The 22,171-nt window shown below is 40.5% G+C and overlaps 1 protein-coding gene across 1 annotated transcript in view; it reads left to right on the top strand.

Moving 5' to 3' along the window:
- The window catches only part of COL7A1 (collagen type VII alpha 1 chain), a 179,312-nt gene extending 164,038 nt beyond the window's left edge, over nucleotides 1-15,274 (top strand). Inside the window, exons 101-111 of the mRNA XM_070736724.1 lie at nucleotides 46-108; nucleotides 801-863; nucleotides 2,252-2,368; nucleotides 4,970-5,047; nucleotides 6,002-6,055; nucleotides 7,119-7,167; nucleotides 7,676-7,708; nucleotides 8,658-8,753; nucleotides 10,607-10,726; nucleotides 12,348-12,527; nucleotides 12,641-15,274. Coding sequence (XP_070592825.1) covers nucleotides 46-108; nucleotides 801-863; nucleotides 2,252-2,368; nucleotides 4,970-5,047; nucleotides 6,002-6,055; nucleotides 7,119-7,167; nucleotides 7,676-7,708; nucleotides 8,658-8,753; nucleotides 10,607-10,726; nucleotides 12,348-12,527; nucleotides 12,641-12,675 — 888 coding nt within the window. The 3' untranslated portion in view covers nucleotides 12,676-15,274. The remainder of the gene's footprint in view (nucleotides 1-45; nucleotides 109-800; nucleotides 864-2,251; nucleotides 2,369-4,969; nucleotides 5,048-6,001; nucleotides 6,056-7,118; nucleotides 7,168-7,675; nucleotides 7,709-8,657; nucleotides 8,754-10,606; nucleotides 10,727-12,347; nucleotides 12,528-12,640) is intronic.
- The last annotated feature ends 6,897 nt before the right edge of the window (nucleotides 15,275-22,171 follow it).

The following is a 22,171-nucleotide window of genomic DNA, read 5'->3' as shown; positions in this document are numbered from 1 at the left end:
TATATTTGAACAGAAGACCCTATACTTTTTGTTTTGTTTTCCTAGGGAGAGATTGGCCTGCCTGGGACACCAGGAATGCCTGGGAAGGAAGGCCTCATTGGTCCAAAGGTATAGAATAATGAATAGATGATATAAATAATGTAGTAAAAATACATCATAGTATATTGCAAGCTGACTGGAAAATTCTGAGAGTTGAAGTCTGCACACTTTACGTTGCCAAGGTTGAGAAACACTGATATATAGGAGCTTATATAGGAAGAAAAGTACAAATGCTAGCACCACAAACTAAAGATAGATAACTCTAAGGAGCTTAATGACTGCTGTTAAAGATGCCTGTACTGTGGATTTTGGGAAATAGAGGCAGCCCAGATTTGATTTATAGACTTAATATATATAAAGTGTCTGTAGATAAATATTGAATTATTGATCGGGGGGGGGGTGAATATCTTTTCCTACATCCCAAAGAGGCTTCTTTAACACCCACAGTTCAAAGGTCACAATTCAGAAGTTAGAGTTGCCTTGCAATATTATTGTAAGATTTGAGCTTGTGGAGGGGGGTTGAGAATGGTGGTGTCTCCATTTTGATTGGTTCAAGCAATCACCAATAAATCAGCCTTTATTATTATTTTTACCATGAACGAAGCTTTTTATTTTTTGCATGTGTAAGATATATGTGCACACACCTGCATACATAAACAAATATATGCACACTGGGTGGGGGAGTGGAATATGACTTTGTGATTTACTTCTATACAGATCATTATACCATTTATATATTTATTTATTTATTTTCCCCATAGGGTGACAGAGGATTTGACGGCCAAAAAGGATCCAGAGGCGATCAGGGAGAAAAGGGGGAAAGGGTATGCTATCCTTTCATTAATGAGTAATGAAAAAAAAATCAATGCAATAAAATCTGTATACTTTAAAGACCCAGAATGCAATGAAATGCCATATTTTTAAAAGCTGTACTTGGAGATAAATAGATATAGATGATATAGCTAGACATGGACATAGATAAATGAATATCTAAAACCCTTACTTTGGATTAATTCACCCATTTAATTTGCAATCAAAGCAATAGAAATTCACCTATAAAAGTGATATTTTTGAAGTTTTCTACTTCAAATTGCCTAGATTTTAATCCCTTTGAGGGCCAGTTCTCAGGATAGGAGAAATGCTTGTAACCAAACTTGTCCCATATCAAAACATGGAATTATTCTTCCTGCCTTAAAACATAGTCTTTGAAACCTTAATTTCATTATAACTAGGGCTTGTATTTGATACGCAGGTGTTGCTGGAATTCTTTCATAATCATTTAGTTAGTTTTAGTCTCAAAAACAAAATTTTCTATGAGAGTTATGTATTTGAACTTTTTCTTGCTCCTGTTGAAACATTCTAAAAAACAGCTTAAGTTAATTGTGCTGAAACCTTGAAGTTTAATTTTCATATCATAATTAGTTTTCCAAAATCTTAAAATGGTCCACTTGTATTTTTATTCATCATTAGAGAAACATTAATTGTTTTAAACTGTTAATGTTTCATAAACATAAACTGTTTTAACCCTGTTCAGAGTCAAGAATTAGAGTTAAAAGCATTACAAGTTTTAAGATTTCTACTTTTGGGGAGATTGCCAGGACTCTACCTTTTTAAACATACAGTATCTAGGCTTATGTGCATAATGAGGATAATATAATAAGTAATTCAGTGAACCTGATTTATTGAATTATATAAATTAGGAGATAACACTCAAAGAAGTTGTGTGTGTGTGTGTGTGTGTGTGTGTGTGTGTGTAAAACCCGAACTCAGAACAATCTATATATATATATATATATATATATATATATATATATATATATATATATATATATATATATATATTAATGTTCTTACTGGATTCATAGAGATACTAAATTGAGATTACTTTTCCTTATGTATAGATTTCTGCTGAAATGAAACATTCAAAAGGATTGACGAAAGCCAAAATTCTGTTGCACAGTTACACTCAAATATTTTTTGCAAAAAAAAATCTAATATGATAAAAAGAAATTGTTGCTTTTAAATATTTATAAGCAATTGTAATGAGGTTGAAATATTCCATTCTGCAAAATTTATCACATGTTCAAAAAGAAATTCTATTCAAATTCTGTACACGCTCCTTATATTCCAACCTTGCTGGCAGAATATTGATCCATGCAGAAACTGGATAATTACATTTCTCTGTAAGAATTCTTCAAATCTCTATTGGTAGGGTACTCCAGGAATTATAGGTTCCCCAGGACCTGTAGGAAATGATGGACCCCCTGGGACTCCTGGTCCACCTGGCAACATTGGTCCCAAAGGCCCAGAAGGAATTCAAGGGCAGAAAGTAAGTAATTCACCATTGGATTATTTGATTGTTGTCAATATTCTGGGTCAAGGTTTCCCAACCTCGGCTCCTTTTAAGAGTGTGGACTTCAACTTGCAGAATTCCCCAGCCAGAATGGCTGGTGGGGAATTCTGGCACTTGATGTACATTGCCTTAAATTTACTAAGCTTGAGAACTGCTGTTATAGAGTATCATGTGCAGAATTACCTGATACAAGTTTTTGTATCCTGGTACTTCTTGTAATCAAATGATAAGCAAATATTACATTTTAATCTAAAAAAAAGAACACTATGGCTGACAGACACATTAACAGAATTGGAAGGGACCTTGTAGGTCATGTAGTCCAACCTCCCACTCAAGCAAGAGACTCTACACTATTTCTGACAAATGGCAGTCTAATCTTTTCTTGAAAGTCTCAAGTGATGAAGATCCCACAACTTCCAAAGGCAAGCAGTTCCACTGGTTGATTGTTCTCACTGTCAGAAAGTTCCTCCTTATTTCTAGGTTGAAATGCTCTTTGATCAGTTTCCATCCATTATTCCTTGTCTGACTTTCTGGTGCTTTGTAGAATAGCTTGACCTCCTCCTCTATGTGGCAGCCCCTCAAGTTTTGGAACACTGCTATCATGTTTCCCCTGGTCCTTCATCTTCACTACACTAGCCATGTTCAATTCATGTAAGCATTCTTTATGTGTTTTAGTCTCCAATCCCCTAATCATCCTGGTTGTTCTCCTCTGCACTTTTCTAGAGTCTCAATATTTTTATACATATTGTGATGACCAAAACTAGTTGCAGTACTCTAGGTGTGGTCTAACTAAGGTGTTATAGAGTGGTATTGGGCTGGGCTTTGCCTTTTCCTGTTTTTCCCCCTCATTTCTCTCTACTTTAGAGGTGGCCATAAGCCAATTAACTCCCAAATCCAACCTTTAGTAGACTGCTCTATGCCAACCCTTAGTGGGAAGTAGATTCTTAGGCTCTTAGCTAATAATATTCTGGACAAAGTGCAGCTCTTAATGTATAGGTGTGGTACCACTGGCGTCAAACTCACGACATCATATTACTTTCACTTTTTACAGTGTTTTCCCCTTCACAGAGCTGGGGTGGGCACGCATCTGGCCTGTGGGTCACCAGTTTGACACCCCTGTGCTACATTGACAACCATCAGTGCTGGAGCCATTGCATTCTGGTTCATGATGAGGCTTCCGAGGGATCTTCAGGGACAGCCTGCAAAGGGTGAATTGGAGTCGTCCAAATGGGAGATGATTGAGACATGAGCAGATGTATAGAGAGCCCCCGAATTTAGAACTGCTTATAACTGGTGCACCAGACACAACTCCAAAACCATGTGTACCACAACTATTACTTGCTCCTTGACAGGTGCTATGTGTCCAAATTTATGAAACAAATCCACAAAAAGGCAAATGGCATATTAGTCTCAGTTCTTTTTTAAAAGTTGCAGTCCCTAACTTTAAACCCATTTTCCTTAACTTATTCTTTTCCATTTTTTCAAAGAAATAAAAACAAGGTAGATTGCTGTATTGAAAGCAATAAAACCTAATATTAAACAAAATCTGTCAAAAATGATAATTATAATTATTATTAATTATTATTATTAATTTAATTAATAATTGAATAATAATAATTTATTAGACTTGTATACCACCCCTCTCCGAAGACTCGGGGCAGATATAGCTGTCAAAAATAGCTCAGAGACTATTGGTATCATGATATATTATCACTAACATTTGGAATACTGTGTTCAGTTCTCACCTACAAAAAGATATTGACAAAATTGAACGGGTCCAAAGACGGGCTACAAGAATGGTGGAAGGTCTTAAGCATAAAACGTATCAAGAAAGACTTAATGAACTCAATCTGTATAGTCTGGAGGACAGAAGGAAAAGGGGGGACATGATCGAAACATTTAAATATATTAAAGGGTTAAATAAGGTCCAGGAGGGAAGTGTTTTTAATAGGAAAGTGAACACAAGAACAAGGGGACACAATCTGAAGTTAGTTGGGGGAAAGATCAAAAGCAACATGAGAAAATATTATTTTACTGAAAGAGTAGTAGATCCTTGGAACAAACTTCCAGCAGACGTGGTAGATAAATCCACAGTAACTGAATTTAAACATGCCTGGGATAAACACATATCCATCCTAAGATAAAATACAGAAAATAGTATAAGGGCAGACTAGATGGACCAGGAGGTCTTTTTCTGCCGTCAGACTTCTATGTTTCTATGATTCTAACATCATAAATATTATTCAACATAAGTGGTGCACTGTGGTACAGGTTGGTAAAAGTAACTATAATCAGCCTGAAACACAGCTAAGTACCTGATCAGCTGTGCTTTGGGCGAAGGAATAAAGGTAAGTATAAACATGGAGGCGGGTAGGAGGGCCCTTTTTCAAGCAAGGAAAAAACTGCCAAACAGTAAAAAATTCAAGAGATTCCAAAATAATTTTTTCAAAAAAACGGATCCATGACGTCACCCATGGGTCACTATGAGTTCAGGTGATCCGGTCCCAACCAGGAGGAACCCACTCCAGAGGTGTCCTATGTAATGACTTAATGGATATGCTTGGTTTCCTCTTCTAGGGTGAAAGAGGCCCTGCAGGTGAGAGAGTTGTAGGAGCTCCAGGACCACCAGGCATGAGTGGAGAAAGAGGAGAACAGGTTTGTAAATACATTGAATTATCTTTACTTACTAGAATGCTTTCTTCCTCCCTATCCCTATCTCTGAATTGAGTAAACTCCAACTCAACAGTTACTTGGATATACAGTGATACCTCATCTTACGAACTTAATTGGTTCCCAGCGAGGGGAGCCTCAGCGAAATTGCAGCATCGCAAAAACACGGAAGTCCTCGAAACCCCACCTCCGGACTTCCATGTTTTTGTGATGCTGCGATTTCGCTGAGGCTCCCCTTGCTGGGAAACCCCACCTCCAGACTTCCGTTGCCAGCGAAGCACCCGTTTTTGCACTGCTGGGATTCTCCTGCAGCGTCGCAAAAACACGGAAGTCCGGAGGTGGGGTTTCCCATGGAGGGGAGCCTCAGGTGAATCCCATCAGCGCAAAAACGGGCGCTTCGCTGGCAACGGAAGTCTGGAGGCGGGGCATCCCAGTAGCGGCAGCTTGCGTTTGTAAGGTGAAAATAGTTTGGAAGAAGAGGCAAAAAAATCTTAAACCCCGGGTTTGTATCTCGAAAAGTTTGTATGACGAGGGGTTTGTAAGACAAGGTATCACTGTACTTGAATACATTTCAAAATGTCCTGGCCATGCTATAGTTTGACTGTTCCAAATAGATTGACCAGAAACTCTTAGGTTCACAAATTCATTGATGACCATTAAATTGACATATTTGCTAGGGTTGGGCCTGTTATTTAAACCTTATGATTTATGCAATAATCCATGGCTTAGCCTTTTGTGTGAAACCAGTCTAAATGGGAATGAGGCCAAGCTCATTTGCTTTTGTTGCTATCCAATTTTTCTTATAAATCATATACATTTAAAAAATAAATGAAAATTATATTATAAATAAATGAAAATGATATTCTTCCAAATTAGCATATTTTTCAGTTCCAAATGCATTGATTTAATAACTTGGATTGTTTGTTTGCATGTTGACAGGGAATTCCAGGGCTTGGTGGCTTAAGAGGAGAAAAAGGAATACCTGGAATGACGGTGAGAGCAAAGGCCTTTCCAATACATTGGCCTGAGGACATTTCTTTATTGTTTTTGCCAGCTTTAATAATAATAATTTATTAAATTTGTATGCCACCCCTCTCCGAGGACTCGGAGCTTTCTACTAGTGCAGTGTTTCCCAACCTTGGCAACTTGAAGATATCTGGACTTCAACTCCCAGAATTCCCCAGCCAGCATTCGTTGGCTGGGGAATTCTGGGAATTGAAGTCCAAATATCTTCAAGTTGCCAAGGTTGGGAAACACTGTACTAGTGAATGAAACTGTAGCCTAGTAACATTCTGAATCAGAATCCTGAGACAGGATTATTTTAGGTGGCTGCCACAGCAATTGTTTCTCCTTTATTTACCAAAAATTACATTTAATTAAGCACTCTACTTGATTGCTCACATGCCAAACTTTTAGAAGTCTCTTTTTTTTTTTCAATTTTGTTTTGACCTCTGAGAGCATATGCACCAAGAAAAATTCCTTGTGTGTCCAATCACACTTGGCCAATAAAATTGTATTCTATTCTTTTCTTTGGAACATTTTGATGGGGAAATAATGAAAAGGATTATTTCCCACATTTATGGGAAGCCTAGGCACAGTGCTGGCTTGGGAGAATACCTTGCCCTTTGAAATACCTCTCCCCTTGAGATTCAGCAGACCCCTACTCTCCTCTCCTTCTGAAAAGTGTTAAAGATTAGGTTCTTCCCACAAGCTTTGTGGTACAGTGAGGCTGTAGCTTAATAAAGTTGTATATTGATAGGAGGGTGATATTGTTTATGGGAACAGTGGGAGTTTTTATTATTTTTTAAAGTTCTTTGCAGTTTTATTGCCATTTCTAAGCTACCTGGGTAATGGTGTATAATATGTATAGTAGATAAATAGTCCTAAAGTAAAGAAATATTAGACTATGTCTAATAAGTGAATACAATATTATTGCTTTATAATTAATAGCTGTGACTCCATTTGGATTGTGGGTGGAATATCTGTGCACTCAGTAAACAAATGATTGAAGAAAGAACAGTTGGGTCAGTATTATTTGCTTTGTGCTTTTTTGCAGGAAGAAGAGGTCCGGCAATTTGTCAGGCAGGAGATGAGTCAACATTGTGGTAAGGCCTCCCTAAACGCTCACTGGACCCTTCAATCCCGCCACTTCCTCCCTAGATTCTTCATATCCATATTCTCCTTTTCTTATGAATAATTCAGCTCATAATTGCCCTGGATGATGCTGAAGCATGGTTATTCAATGAGATGGCTGTGCCTGGTGTTTTTCATATGTTCTGTTTAGGAGTGTGTTCTGTTTTTGATCCAAATCACTCAGTAGCTTAGAAATCTGGGATTAGGATCTATTTCATCTTTTTTTAACTGGATATTTGCTTACTGGGGAAATTGCAAATATGTTTGCAGCTGAAAGAAGATAACAGGGCATCTATCATCCTGGTTATAAAATGTTGGGGCATTCAAATTGCAACAAAACTCTGTTTTTTGCTCAATTCCTCTGAAAAAAATAGTGACCCTTATCCTCCACCTAAAGCTCTATTTCTGTTTAAAAATTGATAGTGAAATCACAAAATGATTGTCCTGGTTTATGGGTTATTTCTCTATTTTTCATTTCAGCTTGTGGAAGCCAGTTCTCTGTTTCTGAACGGCGTAAGTATTTTGGATAACTGAACTGTCTTCCTTTCTGTAGTACTTGTAATCTGAGACATTAATAAAGAAGTATATTATTGTTGTTGCTATCATTATTATCAACAATACAACACAGCAAATGAGATCACTATGCTGGATTTTGTATTTCATCACCAGTTATAATAATAATAATAATAATAATAATAATAATAATAATAATAATAATAATAATAAATGTACAACGTTTGAGGAATACAGATTCAACACAATGAGATCAGGAAGTAAACATTCCCTAGATGGGTGGCTTCCCTTCTCTGTTATAGCTATACTATTGAGTCCTGGCATCCAACCCATGCTGATTTCTTTCCTTCATTTGAGCAAATCACTTTTTTTTATTATTATTATTATTATTATTATTATTATTATTATTATTATTAGATTTGTATGCCGCCCCTCTCCGCAGACTCGGGGTGGCATACAAATATTTATCTAGAAATATTTATCTAGAAAAATGTTACATCCTGTCTTTAATATTTACTACAGTGATACCTTGTCTTACGAATTTAGTTGGTTCCAGGATGAGGTTCGTAAGGTGAAAAGTTCATAAGACGAAACAATGTTTCCCATAGGAATCAATGGAAAAGTGATTAATGCGTGGAAGTCCAAAATTCACCCCTTTTGCCAGCTGAAGCGCCGGTTTTCACACTGGTGGGATTTCCCTGAAGCTCCCCTCCATGGGAAACCCCATCTCTGGACTTCCGCATTTTTGCGATGCTGCAGGGAAATCCCAGCAGGGGAATCCCAGCATCACAAAAACGGACGCTTCGCTGGCAACAGAAGTACAGAGGTGGGGTTTCCCAGCGAGGGAAGCCTCAGCGAAATCCCAGCATTTGCAATCTCTTGAAGTGGGAAGGCCAAATATGTGCCAATTATTTTTATTTAGCTTTGCATTGTGGCTTCTTCTTCCCAGGTAATCTCCACAATGATCTATCCACCCAACCATACCCATCTGTTAAAGGTCAAATAATCCCTGTGCTTAAACTGTCCCATGCTGAGGAAGAAGAAGGTGAGACTTGTTTCTTAGTATTTTTTTTTCCTTTTTTCCTTTGCACATATTTTAGGCTTCTTAATGTTATTATGTATAAAATGTTTGATGTCACACTTTCCTTGTATGAATTAAGCATGTTCACCTTTCCTTTCTGTCCACTTTGGAATTCCAAAGTAGGGTATACTTTGCAAACCAGGCATTATCACTTTGACAATCTTTTTTTCTGTTGGAAACAGAATGTAACAATATGTCAAATACAATACCTGTAATATAAAATCAAAAAGAAATCTAAAAATGCAGAAAAAAATAGCCAGCAGGCTAATTGACACTCATCATTTATAGTGCTTTAGTATCATTTGGAAATGCCTTTGAAAATCACTCAGAAGCTGTGGCTGGTTCATAATACTGTATTAATGGGAAATATTAAAATTTTAAATTGGCTTGATGATGATTTTTTTTCTGCCTTTTTATTTATTTTTATTATATATTATTATATTTGCCGTATTATTTGTTGTATTTTATCTGTTGCATTTCTAAATTACTCATTTCCAAAGCAATGAGCAAATGTGTCTTCTGCTCATGTAACCACTTGTGAGCAGCAGTAGTTACCACTAGGCTTCCAGATACAATTCCAGGTACTGGATACCACCTATAAAGCCTTTATGACACAGTGCCAGACCATCTGAAAGCCCATATGGTTTTCATAGTTTCTGCCTTGCCCATAGGATCAAGCATTAGCATGTTTGCCGATCAATTTTCGGTCACAATTCAAAGTGTTGGTTATGACCTATAATGCCCTTCATGGCATCGGACCAAAATATCTCCGGGACCGCCTTCTGCCGCACGAATCCCAGCGACCGGTTAGGTCCCACAGAGTTGGCCTTCTCCGGGTCCCGTTGACTAAGCAATGTCGTTTGGCGGGACCCAGGAGAAGAGCCTTCTCTGTGGCGGCCCCAGCCCTCTGGAACCAGCTCCCCCCAGATATCAGAGTTGCCCCTACCCTCCTTGCCTTTCGCAAGCTCCTTAAAACCCACCTCTGTCGTCAGGCATGGGGGAATTGAAATTTCCCTTCCCCCTAGGCTTATAGAATTTATACATGGTATGCTTGTATGTATGAGTGGTTCTTTAAATTGGGGTTTTTAAGATTATTTTTAATATTAGATTTGTTTACATTGTCTTTTTATACTGTTGTTAGCCGCCCCGAGTCTTCGGAGAGGGGTGGCATACAAATCTAATGAATGAATGAATGAATGAATGAATGAATGAATGAATGAATGTTCCATTTCTCTTCCATTAATATAATATCACTCGATGGGACCTATGGAGCATGCCTTCTCTGTTGCAGCACCAGCCCTCTGGAAAATCATCCCTGCTGAGATTTCTTTAACCTCCATTGTGATTTTACTTAAATAGCATTGAAAATCTGGCTCTTTTTCCAGATCTTGTGTTATAGTATTTGACAGGCCCTTCAGGCTACAGGGAGTTTGTTCCCTAAAGCAGTGTTTCCCAACCTTGGCAACCTGAAGGTATCTGGACTTCAACTCCCAGAATTCCCCAGCCAGCATTCGCTGGCTGGGGAATTCTGGGAGTTGAAGTCCAAATACCTTCAAGTTGCCAAGGTTGGGAAACACTGCCCTATAGCAATTGCCTGGCTTTCTAAAATGTTGTTTTATTTTTGCGTTTTAATCTGCAAACTCATTTGGGAATTGAGTGGCTTGCAAATTTAATATTTTCATAAATAAATAAATTATCCTTTCTAGGAATACGGTTGTGAATATGCCTTACCTCAGGGATTCAACATTGTTGTTCCTTCTTTCTCATCAAGTCTTCCTTACCTGAAATCTTTTGAATCGGCCACCTCTGTTTTGTAGGGAACCAGGAACGAAACATACTGAAAGCAAGTAAGCCTGAGTATGAGTATATCTACGCAGACGAAGACTATGAAGAGAGCCTGGTAGCAGACGGGACCGAGAGTCCTATGTTGAGTGATGGTGAGTTACATCAGCATCTGATGTGTGTTTGGAGGATTGGCGCATGCCTGTGGTTTTCTCTGTGGATAGTGAAAGGTTGGAATTGTTTTGAAAGTTGTGGAAGTGATTAATAAGAGTGAAATCATTCATAAACTACTTGGTAACCTCTATGAAATAAGGAATGGCTTTAAATCTACACTACCTTGTTGGCCTTGGCTGAATTTGAAAAAGATAAGCAGATCAAATATGGGACACATCAAACACTTTAGGCCAGGGGTGTCAAACTCGATCACGTTGCGGGCTGGATTGTGACATATCACAACGTTTTTTTGCCTTTGTGGAGCTGGGGTGTGTGTGGCCTCCATGGGCCATATCCAGCCCATGGGCCGCCAGTTTGACAGGCCTGCTTTAGGCATTCTAGTTTAGACTACCGGAAGAAGTTCAAAACAGAATCCCACAATGAAAAACCATGTCCATACTCTTATAAAGAAAATTAAATGGATGCTTCCATGTGGTTAAAAGGAGTGATGCTCAGTCTGGCTTTTTACACATGTTATATGTCATATGTTGTGTGTGTGTTTTATATTATAAAAATCAATAAAAAATATTAATTAAAAAGGGGAGGTTTACACAAAGGATGATTTTGTTATAAGCTGTTCCTTTTACATATGTATGTAATTATTTTACAATATTTTTAGATTATCTCAATTACAAAACTCACGGTGGTTTTCAACAAAAGCAGGAAAACAAAATAACAAGGATATTTCTTTAAATATATATATAAACATAAAGAATGAAATGAAGTGCCCATCTTCAGTCATTTAGGATCAAAGTCATAACAGGCTGAATGCATTTTCTGGTTATAATACTGTATGCAAGTTGGGAGGGTCCGTTGTTTATTTCTGGGGAAAGCCTGGAGTCAATTAAAAGAAGGCCTATTGCTTAATCCAAGTCCTTTATAAACTAGCTGGCAATCTTAGAATATATTTTTTAAAAGTAATAATAAGCTGATAATGTAATCTACTTACTAGGAACTTTAATTCTGTACCAGTGCCATTAGAAGCAATCTCCATTACCAGTACATTGATTAAACCAAATAGTTAATTTGTCTCTGGGAAAGGAGAACGTAGATAACTTGTGACGACTGTCCTAAACTGGAATGGCTAAAGTTTATTAATTTTAGACTTCTGCTGCTTAGCATTGGTCTTTTGGCTGAAATAGATGAATTGACATACACAGATATAACTGGATATAACAACTAGAGCTCTGTCACCTTGAATGGGTGTCACTCATGTTAGCAAGTACTCTGCCAGGAAAAACACAGCCCTCCCAAGCTACATTTTCACCGGCAGTGGATTGCAGGAGGCTGCTGCAGCTGAAAAGGAACTTGGGAGCCCGTTTTCACTGTCAGAGGCACCATGAGCTGGGCCTTCACTTTTTCCAGGGTGACCGCACGGGCCGCTAAGCACCCTGTGGGCTGCATCCAGTGCACGGGCCTTGAATTTGACACCCCTGATCTAGAGTATTAGTGAAAAGGGGCACATTTCTGTTGAATTGGAGCTAGGCGTAATGCCTAAAGTAGCACTGTTGCGTAAATTAATGCCTTGGCCTGTTGCATCCTCACTGTTATTATTTTCCCCAGCTGATCTGTGTTCCTTGCGTCTGGAAGAAGGCGAGTGCAGCAAATTCACCCTAAAATGGTACTATAACCAGAGAGTAATGGAATGCCGGCCCTTTATCTACAGTGGCTGTGGAGGAAATTCCAACCGCTTCAGCTCCAAAGAGGACTGTGAGCTTTACTGCAAGCCCCAGGCAGATACAGGTAGGAGCTGACAAAGCATCTCGTGAAATGCCTATTCTTCACACCTTTAATAGTTCTAAATATTGTAGTTTTCCATGATGTTTCACCATCTCTCTCTTTCTCTCTCCTGGCAGTTAATAGCACAGTGGATGGAAACAAAACGGTATAAATGCTGAAGTGAGTTTGGAGAACTGATGTACTGAATAAAAGAAGAGTGGCAGTGACCTGTGGCCTGAGAATCACCTTGCTGCCAATTGTACTGCCTGCAACACAGCTGCTTGTGGGCGCATATGTCCATAGGAGTGTGTGTGTACGCGTAGATCATTTGTGTGTGGGCTGCTTCAGTGGAGCAGAGAAACGGTGCTATTCTTTTTTAAAAAAAACAACTGTAGTTTTGTTGCTCTTGATTTATTATTTTTTTAAATTAAGGTGTTTTTTTAAGCAAATGGGAAATATATGCATACCATCTGTTATGTATAATGTAAAGAAAAGACATATTTTTAAATTAGAGTTCTTTAACTTATTTGATACTGGTTAACTAATGACACGTGGAATGTATTGTGGCCTGACCAAAATCTGATTCTGCTTGCAACTTGCAGGGTTATAAATCTATATATTATTCCTCTACGAGTAGATTAATAAAAAACTAACTAGACGGTATCACCCAGGCTAATTCTGAGAGGCTAAAATGTCTTCCAATCATATAGATACAAAAGTCTTCTGATTCACAGGCATGTTAAACTTCTTTCCATGAATTTATTCCATTATTAAGGCGCACTCCCCTAAACTCTGTTTTCACCACTTATGACTTTTTATTGTTAATAAATAAAGTCTCAGAAAGTTTTTTTCTGCGCCTGAGATACTATAGATCAGAAATAAAATGGTCATGGAATGGAGTATCTTTTCCCAAAGCATTTCCTTTTCCCTGCTATCAGTTTTCCAGGGCGCCTTTAGAGTACTCGAATTCCTTAATTTTTCAATTCTTGAACAAAATAATGTCAGGAGGTTGGATTTAGGTCTGAATTGCTTTTGTGTCCAGATTCCATGAATTACAAAATAATGGTGGCAAGGATGGTAAAATTCAAAGTTGCAAAAATTCATATATTTTGTATTATGAAAAATAACTGAAAAATTAGATTTGCACATTGAGAACAATTCACTGTCTATTACCAGGAGCAGTAGAAGTTCAACTCTGTGACTAAGAATTGTTTCATCCTGTGAATGTGGCTAATATTTTACTAAATTAATTGAAGCTAAGGTCGACCATCATATCCATTGACAAAGAATGCCATATGTCTTGGAGAATACCGTATTATTTTTCATGTCTTTTGAAATACATGGTGCTCTAAGACAACTAGAGCTATTCCATATATGGTTGCACTACATAGTTATAAAAGAAACATAATTGTTTCCCATTTTTTCCCTTACAATTGAACTTACTTTGAATTGCCACTATCTACAAGTAGTCCTCGACTTAGGACCACAATTGAACTCAAAATTTCAGTGGAGATATGTGTTAACTTAATTTTGCCCCATTTTGCGACCTCTTTTGCCACAGTTGTTAAGTGAATCACTGCAGCCATTTAGTAACATGGTTGTTAAGTGAATCTGGCTTCCTCAATGACTTGTTTGATAGAAGGTCGCAAAAGGGGAACACATGATTCCAGGACACTGTGACCGTCATAAGTATAAGGCAGTTGCCAAGCTTCTGAATTTTGATCATGTGACCCTGGATATGTTGCAATGGCCATAACTGTGAATAATGGTCATAAGTCTCTTTTTTCAGTGCCATTGTAACTTCGAACTATAGTTAAACAAATTGTTGTAAGTTGAGGGCTACCTGTAGTCTATTGCTTCTTTCCCCTCTTTTCAAGGCCACTTCTAGACAGTTTGGTGCCTTAGGCAAAGTTCTATTCTGGCGCCCCCTATGGTCTGGATGTTCTTCCGGTTGTTAGGAATTTCAAAAAGGCACCCTCTTGCTTCTGTTTTTCTTTAGATTTTCAAGCCCCTTGTGATTTTCAATCCCAGGCAACTTTTTTTCTTTCCTTAGGCATTGTCATCTTATGCTCTGTAATCTTATTTACACTGCAGAACTATATTTAATCCTCAAGCAAACACAGTGACACACAACGTGAGCAGTTAACCACTTTAAAACTTTTTTATTTTATTGTTTTTTAGAAGTCTTTTCAATTCTGGTGCCTCCTAAAATTTGATGTCTCTAGGACAATATCTACTCAACCTTAACCTAGAGCCACTCCTCCTTCTTAGGAAAGGCATGAACGTGTGGATTTATTTTACCTTGAGATGGCAAAGAGTGCTTCTACTGATTTCTGCATAGAAAGCTGCTGCTTCAGAAATGTTCTGTAGAACCTCATCCACCACCCTGAATGTCATCAGGACTATATAAGAAGGGCAATTCATTTAGCCTCTTGCAAAACCGATGACTCTCTTAATTATCTACTCATTCACATTGTTGCAGCAATTCTACGCCAAATGTGGATAACAGGTCCAGGTAAACTACAGTAAACTAACATGTTTAATTTCTTCTCACCAATATGCTTAAGAAAGCAAAAAATCTTGGCCAAAGAGAGCAACCTTGGTGTACGTATATATGGTGCTATAGCTATTTATCACTGTTGTATTTTCAAAATATTGAATGTACATATCACTGCAGAATTTTTCTCTGCTCTATGTAAGATTCCTCTATTAATGATATTATGGTGCAAAAATCCGAATGTGCTAATCAAATAAAAGTATATAGTACCTCATTCAATCAAGTGTGTTTATTGACTTTGTTAGGCTCATCACAGATATTTTCCCCTACCTTTAAGCCCACACATCATATTGCCACCTTCGATCTGTAGCCTTTGGTCTGAAGAAGCTGCAGAATGCTTTTTTGTGGTCCTGTCCATATTTCCCAATACTGAAATTGGGCACAATTGACTGGCATACTTACAGGATGCTTTTACTAACATTAATGCAGTACCGGGCCAGATTATCTCCGGGACCGCCTTCTGCCACACGAATCCCAGCGACCAGTTAGGTCCCACAGAGTGGGCCTTCTCCGGGTCCCGTCAACTAATGTCGTTTGGGGGGGCCCAGGGGAAGAGCCTTCTCTGTGGCGGCCCCGACCATCTGGAACCAACTCCCCCCAGAGATTAGAATAGCCCCCACCCTCCTTGCCTTTCGTAAGCTCCTTAAAACCCACCTCTGCTGTCAGGCATGGGGGAACTGAGATATTCTTTCCCCCTAGGCTTCTACAATATATGCATGGTATGTCTGTATGTATGATTGGTTTTATAACAAGGGTTTTTAACTGTTTTAGTATTGGATTGTCACATGCTGTTTTTATCACTGTTGTTAGCCGCCCTGAGTCTATGGAGAGGGGCTGCATACAAATCAAATCAAATAAATAAATAAAACTGGAATTTGATAGCTAATAAGATGGACATATTTCTACATTCATTACATTTAGGTGACCTGTACAATTGTCCTTTGTTCTTTTTTTTTATTTTGAGATTTTTTAAAAAAGTACCAGAATACAAAAGATAACAAATAGAAACGGGCTATGCAATACTAAAAATAATAATTTTAGTTCTCAAGTTGTCAGACTGGAGAAGATTGCAGTATATAACCTAATTTGATTCACCACCTCCTGTTGCAATCAGGCTTCCATCATTACTGATTAGATTCAGGAATTTCAGGTGAAAATAGGCTACATCAGAAAAGCAACCTTAAAAGTGTCATCAATCCAACCAATTGCATTGTAATGCGAATTGGATTTAAATCTTTCCCTTGAGCAACTGGTCAGGCTGCCTAATATACTCTTCTTTGCTCTTGCAAAGAAGAATTCTCACCTTTAACTGAACCCTGATTCCAATGTTTTAAGAACTTTGAGATAACAGTGGCTGGCAGTTTGGTGCAAAGTACACAAGAGCATTTACGCTCTGTGCTTACAGGACACAGTTAAGAAAAAGCTCTCCTTACAGCCACTGGGATTCCTCACAGCGCTGAACATGTTCTTTGAGGACAACTTAAGCTATGGTAGGTGTCTTTCTCTTGGGATACCGCATATTTCTCTCAATGTCAAACAGCAGTGGTAGAGGGAGTGTTTGCAAGGGTTGCCAATCAGTTCACGTTCCACAAGGACAATTGGCAACCACAAGGAATTCTCATTACCATGTCATTTAATACTACTAATAAAACAGCAACAATAATAAATGTTGGACCTATCAATAGTGAATGCATCTTAATTATTTAGAAAGTAAATGCTGAAATACGTTTTGTATGATACAGGCAATAGTCGTGCTGTCTAGATGAGCATTTTCACAGCATACTTTAGCCATATGTTTTCAGAAGTTGTACTGGTACTGAGAATTTATTGAACTAGTTTAGAAATAATAAATGTGGAGTGCATCTTTTAATTCCTTCAACTGACAATACCCTTTTGTCTGATCAGAGAAAAAGGAACTGCAGCAATTCCTTTGGTTTGCCCTTAAGCTTAGCACAAGGGGGGGGGGGATCTTAATGAAACACATCTTAAACATAAGGTTTGATATAATGCAGGTGTGTCTGACCTGCAGTCCATAGGCCACATGCAGCCCCAGATGGGTAACATGACTCAAGACTGTAAACTTTTAACATTATGTGATTTTTGGCAGTAGTTACTATGTTACACATTTTGTACACTGCTCAAAAGTATTCCTCTTCACTCAAGACAGCCCAAGGCAAGAAAAAGGTTGGACATAAGGGTGTAGTGATTAAGGCAACAGGCCAGAAACCAGGAGACTGAGTTCTAGTTCCACCTTAAGCACAAAGTCAGTTAGGTGACTGAAGTAGACCCAGAGACAGGGTTTTGAGCAATCGGTACTTTTATTCAGCTCAGAGAACAAGTGACAGCTCAGCAAGGTAAAGTGACAATTCAGCGAGTACCGACTGACTCTGCCTGGAGAAACCGCTTCTTTTATACTTTTGCGGTTCCCGCCAAAGCTAGAGCCGGCCGCGTCTGAGCCAATCAGGAGCGACTTCCTGCTTGGGCTCAGACAGCGCTGGAAAGAGGAACAAACTATTTACAGAGTTACAAGGTAGCCATTTCAGGATACAACACCCCTCCCCTCATAGTTGGACTCATCCATCAAGAAAGCCATGTGACGAAGTCGTCCAATCGGTGAGGCCTCCGAGGCTCTCGCGCTGACCTGCGCAGTTCAATTTCTCCTTCGCCACTGACTGTGGAGGATGGCTCGCCGCGGTTCTCCCGGTGCGGCGGGCTTGGCCTGGCGGGCCCGACGAAGGCTTCGGAGGACGAGGATGGCTCGGCGTCGCTGGATGGTTCCCCCTGGCCCGATAAGTCTCTTTGCGTGTTTCTTAGTTCGGGCAATGTACTAAAGTCTGTTGAAGGGGGAGAGTCCATGTCAGCGGTTTGTGGCAATTGATTTTCAGTTCGTTTCCGAATGTGGTCTATGTGTCGTTTCCACAAACGACCATCCTCTAGTTTAACAACATAAGTCTTGGGTGCGTTTTGCTTAACAATAATTCCTTTCATCCAGTTTACATTTCCATCAAAACATTTTACATATACATTTTGTCCCAAATACATTTCTCTTTCTGGTTTCATACACATTTGGTTATTATTAACACAGAATCTTGGATTTAACCTGTCTAATGGTGACCTCAACTTCCTTCCCATCAATAACTCTGCAGGGCTTACATGTGTGTGCGAGTTCGGGGTAATGTGCTGGGTTAGTAAGAATTGGTCCAAGTTTTGTTGCACATCCCCAGGGCCTGACCTGTGCAATGCCTCCTTTGCCACCCGTACGTAACGTTCTGCCAACCCGTTAGCCCAGGGCGAGTAAGGCGAGATGAGGGCATGCCTGACCCCTAGGCCATCTAGGAATAATTCGAATTGCCTGGCTGTTAGCTGTGGCCCATTGTCAGACACTAAGAGATCGGGGCAACCATGGGATGCAAACAGTCTGCTCAATACCTTGATAGTGGCACTTGTGGTTATGTTGTTCATTGCTATTATTTCCAACCATTTGGAGAAAGCATCAACCACTATTAAAAAATACTGAGACCCAACTGGGCCAGCAAAATCAATGTGGATCCTAGACCAAGGACCAGCAGGCTGTTCCCACTCAGCCGGAGTTGTTTTGGGGGGACTGGGCCTTGACTCTTGGCACGGGTCACACTTTGAAACCCAACTTTCAATATCAGCATCTAGCCCTGGCCACCATAAATGCCCCCTTGCTAGGCTCTTCATCCTGACAATCCCAGGATGGCCCACGTGTAACATTTTGAGTACCTTTTCCCTTAGGCATTTGGGGATGATCACTCTATCCCCCCACAGCAAACAACCTTTTACATATGATAATTCAAGCCTTTTGTTTTTAAAATCACACAATTCAGGTTTAACAATATCATTTTGCCATCCCTTTAGAACACAGTTCACCACTTGTTTAAGGATTTGATCTTGCTGCGTGTGTGCAGCTACCTCTTTTGCTGTGGTTAATGGGTTTTCCTCGAGTTCTATCATTAGCACATCTGTGGAAGGAACAGGGTCTTCTACTAAGTCTGCTATGGGGCATCTGCTGAGGCCGTCTGCATGATTGATTTCCTTCCCCCCCTTGTGGGTGAGCTCATACTGATATCCTGAGAGGAAAAGAGCCCATCTGATTAGTCTTGGAGACATAAAAGGTGGAGTGGGCTTGTTGGGGGCTAGCAGGCCTAGTAGGGGTTTGTGGTCAGTGACTAGCTCAAAGCTTCTTCCAAAAATGTAATTGTGAAACTTCTTTACCCCTGCCACTAATGCTAGAGCCTCCTTGTCTAACTGGCTATAATTCCTCTCTGTGCTGGTCATTTTTCTTGAAAAAAATGCTATTGGGGCCTCTGTCTTATTAGGTAGAACGTGAGCTAAGACTCCTCCTATGCCGTACGGCGAAGCGTCGCACGTGAGCCTAATGGGTAGTGAAGCACTATATTGGACTACTACACTTTTAGAAGTTAATAAATTTTTTATTTGAGAAAAAGCTTCACGTTCAGTTTTCCCCCATGTCCAGCGGGCTTCCTTCTGGAGTAAACGATGGAGAGGCTCTGCTACTGTTGCCTTCTGCTTTAAAAAAACGGAATAAAAATTAAGGAGGCCCAAAAATGCCTGCAACTCATTCTTATCTCGTGGCTCTGGGGCTTCTCTAATTGCTCTCAGCTTCTCTGTTGTGGGGTGGATACCTTCTTTATCTATTTTATACCCAAGGAATTCAATACTGTCAGTTCCCCAGACACATTTATCAGGCTTGATTCGTAACCCTTTGTCCTGTAGCCTCTTAAGTACTTCCCTTATTCTTTTGTTCACTCTTTTCCTGGTTTTCCCCTGCAATTAAGATGTCATCAAAATATGGAATTGCCCCATTTACCCCTGACAATAGTCGTTCCATGATGCTCTGGAATATTCCTGGGGCTATGCTTACCCCAAACTGTAACCTCGTGCATTTGAAAGCCCCCCTGTGTGTTACAATCGTTTGAGCGTTTGCTGTTTGTTCATCGACCGGAAGTTGCTGGTAAGCCTGCGCCAGGTCGATCTTTGCGAACCTTTTCCCCTCCCCCAGGGAGTGTAAGAGTTGTTGCACAACCGGGATGGGGTAGGGGTGGTGTTGGAGTGCCTTATTCAGGGTTGATTTGTAATCAGCGCAAACTCTTAAAGAGCCATCTGGCTTCAGGGGTGTCACTATGGGAGTTTCCCATGGCCCCTGTTCCACAGGGACCAAAATACCTTGACTAATGAGTTTGTCCAGCTGTATGTCTAGCTTGGGGAGAAGCGGAAGGGGGACCCTGCGAGGTTTCAGTCTAACCGGTGGGACCTTGGGGTCAATAGAGAAAGATATGGGGGGTCCCTTATACAATCCCAAGGTGGGGCTGAACACTTCAGGGAACTCTTTCACAAAGTTAGGCATATTATCACAGTTTACATTACACACACCCGAAATTTCGATCCCCAACGGTTCCATCCACGCTAGACCTAGCAGGGAGTGTTTGGCCCCCGTCACAATAAGCATGGGAAGGGTACATTTAACATTCTTAAATGCGATAGGTACATTTGCTGTTCCCAGGACCGAGATTACCCCCCCTTGGAAGTCTCTGATCACCAAAGAGGTTTGAGTTAGGTCAGCCTTAGACACATTAGGCATATATAGCTTAAATTTTTCCCAGGGCATGATGGTATATCTCGAGCCCGTATCCAGCTCCATTGAGCAAGGCTGGTTATTCAGTAACAATGAGATAACAATTTTAGCCCCCTTTTTGGTTGCCGTGTTATTCACGGAAAATTGAGAGTTACCTCTATTGTAGTCGCGGTTAGCGGTTGAGTAGTTCCTTTGACCCGAGTTGCGGAACGGTCTCCTTTCTCGCGATTGGGGGGGCTGGTTTTGAGGTCGCTGGTATTGTTGTGTGGCAAAAGTTTCTTCTGGTGCCGTTGCCCTGCATGCGATGGCGATGTGGCCTCTCCGGTTGCAACGGTGGCAAGTAGCGTCTCGGAAAGGGCATCGATGGCGCTGGTGATTTCCCCGGCAGCCCGCGCAGGGGGCTGGGTGAGTAGCTCTAGGGTGTCTCGGCTGGTCTTGCAGGAGGAGGCAGTTGTCCCCGTTGCTAGTTGGCTGGCTGCGGTCGTCTGTTCCCATGGCGCTGGGAGACTCGGCGTCGATTTTGGCAATGATTTCTCGCCTTCCGTGCTCTTTTAATTCTCTTGCCGCTGCGTCGGCTGCTTCCGCGGTCTGCGCTAATTTAATCACGGTTTGTAGAGTCGGCTCTTCTTCGGTGAGGAGTTTATTTCTCACTGTGTTGCTCTTCATGCCGAAAACCAAGGCGTCGGTGAGGCGAGCTTCCGGGTCTTTAAACTTGCATTGAGCAAGTACCGTTCGAAGCCGCGTTGTAAATTGGCTGATCGACTCGGTTTCTCTCTGAGCCATCATGTGAAATTGATGCCGGTAAACCATGGCTGGTCTGGTTGGTTTGAAATGGCTCGCTAGTTTCTGTTGAAGGACGTCCCACGCTGTGGTTCTTGCTTGTTCCGGTTCGGTGAGAGTTTGGGCAAGTCTACGGATCTCTGCGCCGCAGTAGTTAAGAAAAATAGCCCGTCTGCGATCGGCTCCGGCGTCCTGCATTCCCGCCGCCTCGAGGAAGATCTCGAAGGTGGCCATGTACTCGTCCCATGTCAGTTTCTCGGGATCGAAAAGTTCCGGAGCCTGGCCGATCTGGATTTTGTCCATGTTGCACGCGAAGTTTCTTCCGTTCGTTCGTCGCCAGTGAAGTAGACCCAGAGACAGGGTTTTGAGCAATCGGTACTTTTATTCAGCTCAGAGAACAAGTGACAGCTCAGCAAGGTAAAGTGACAATTCAGCGAGTACCGACTGACTCTGCCTGGAGAAACCGCTTCTTTTATACTTTTGCGGTTCCCGCCAAAGCTAGAGCCGGCCGCGTCTGAGCCAATCAGGAGCGACTTCCTGCTTGGGCTCAGACAGCGCTGGAAAGAGGAACAAACTATTTACAGAGTTACAAGGTAGCCATTTCAGGATACAACAGTGACTTTGGGCCATTCTCTCTACAAAGCAGGCAATGGCAAATCTTTTCTATCAATCACGCTAGCTGGTGAATTCTGGGAGTTGAAGTCCACAAAG

Source organism: Erythrolamprus reginae, chromosome 2 (assembly GCF_031021105.1).
Source record: "Erythrolamprus reginae isolate rEryReg1 chromosome 2, rEryReg1.hap1, whole genome shotgun sequence".
Lineage (NCBI taxonomy): Eukaryota > Metazoa > Chordata > Lepidosauria > Squamata > Dipsadidae > Erythrolamprus > Erythrolamprus reginae.
Note: the sequence above shows the minus strand (reverse complement) of the source record. Positions and strands in the feature narration are given on the sequence as shown.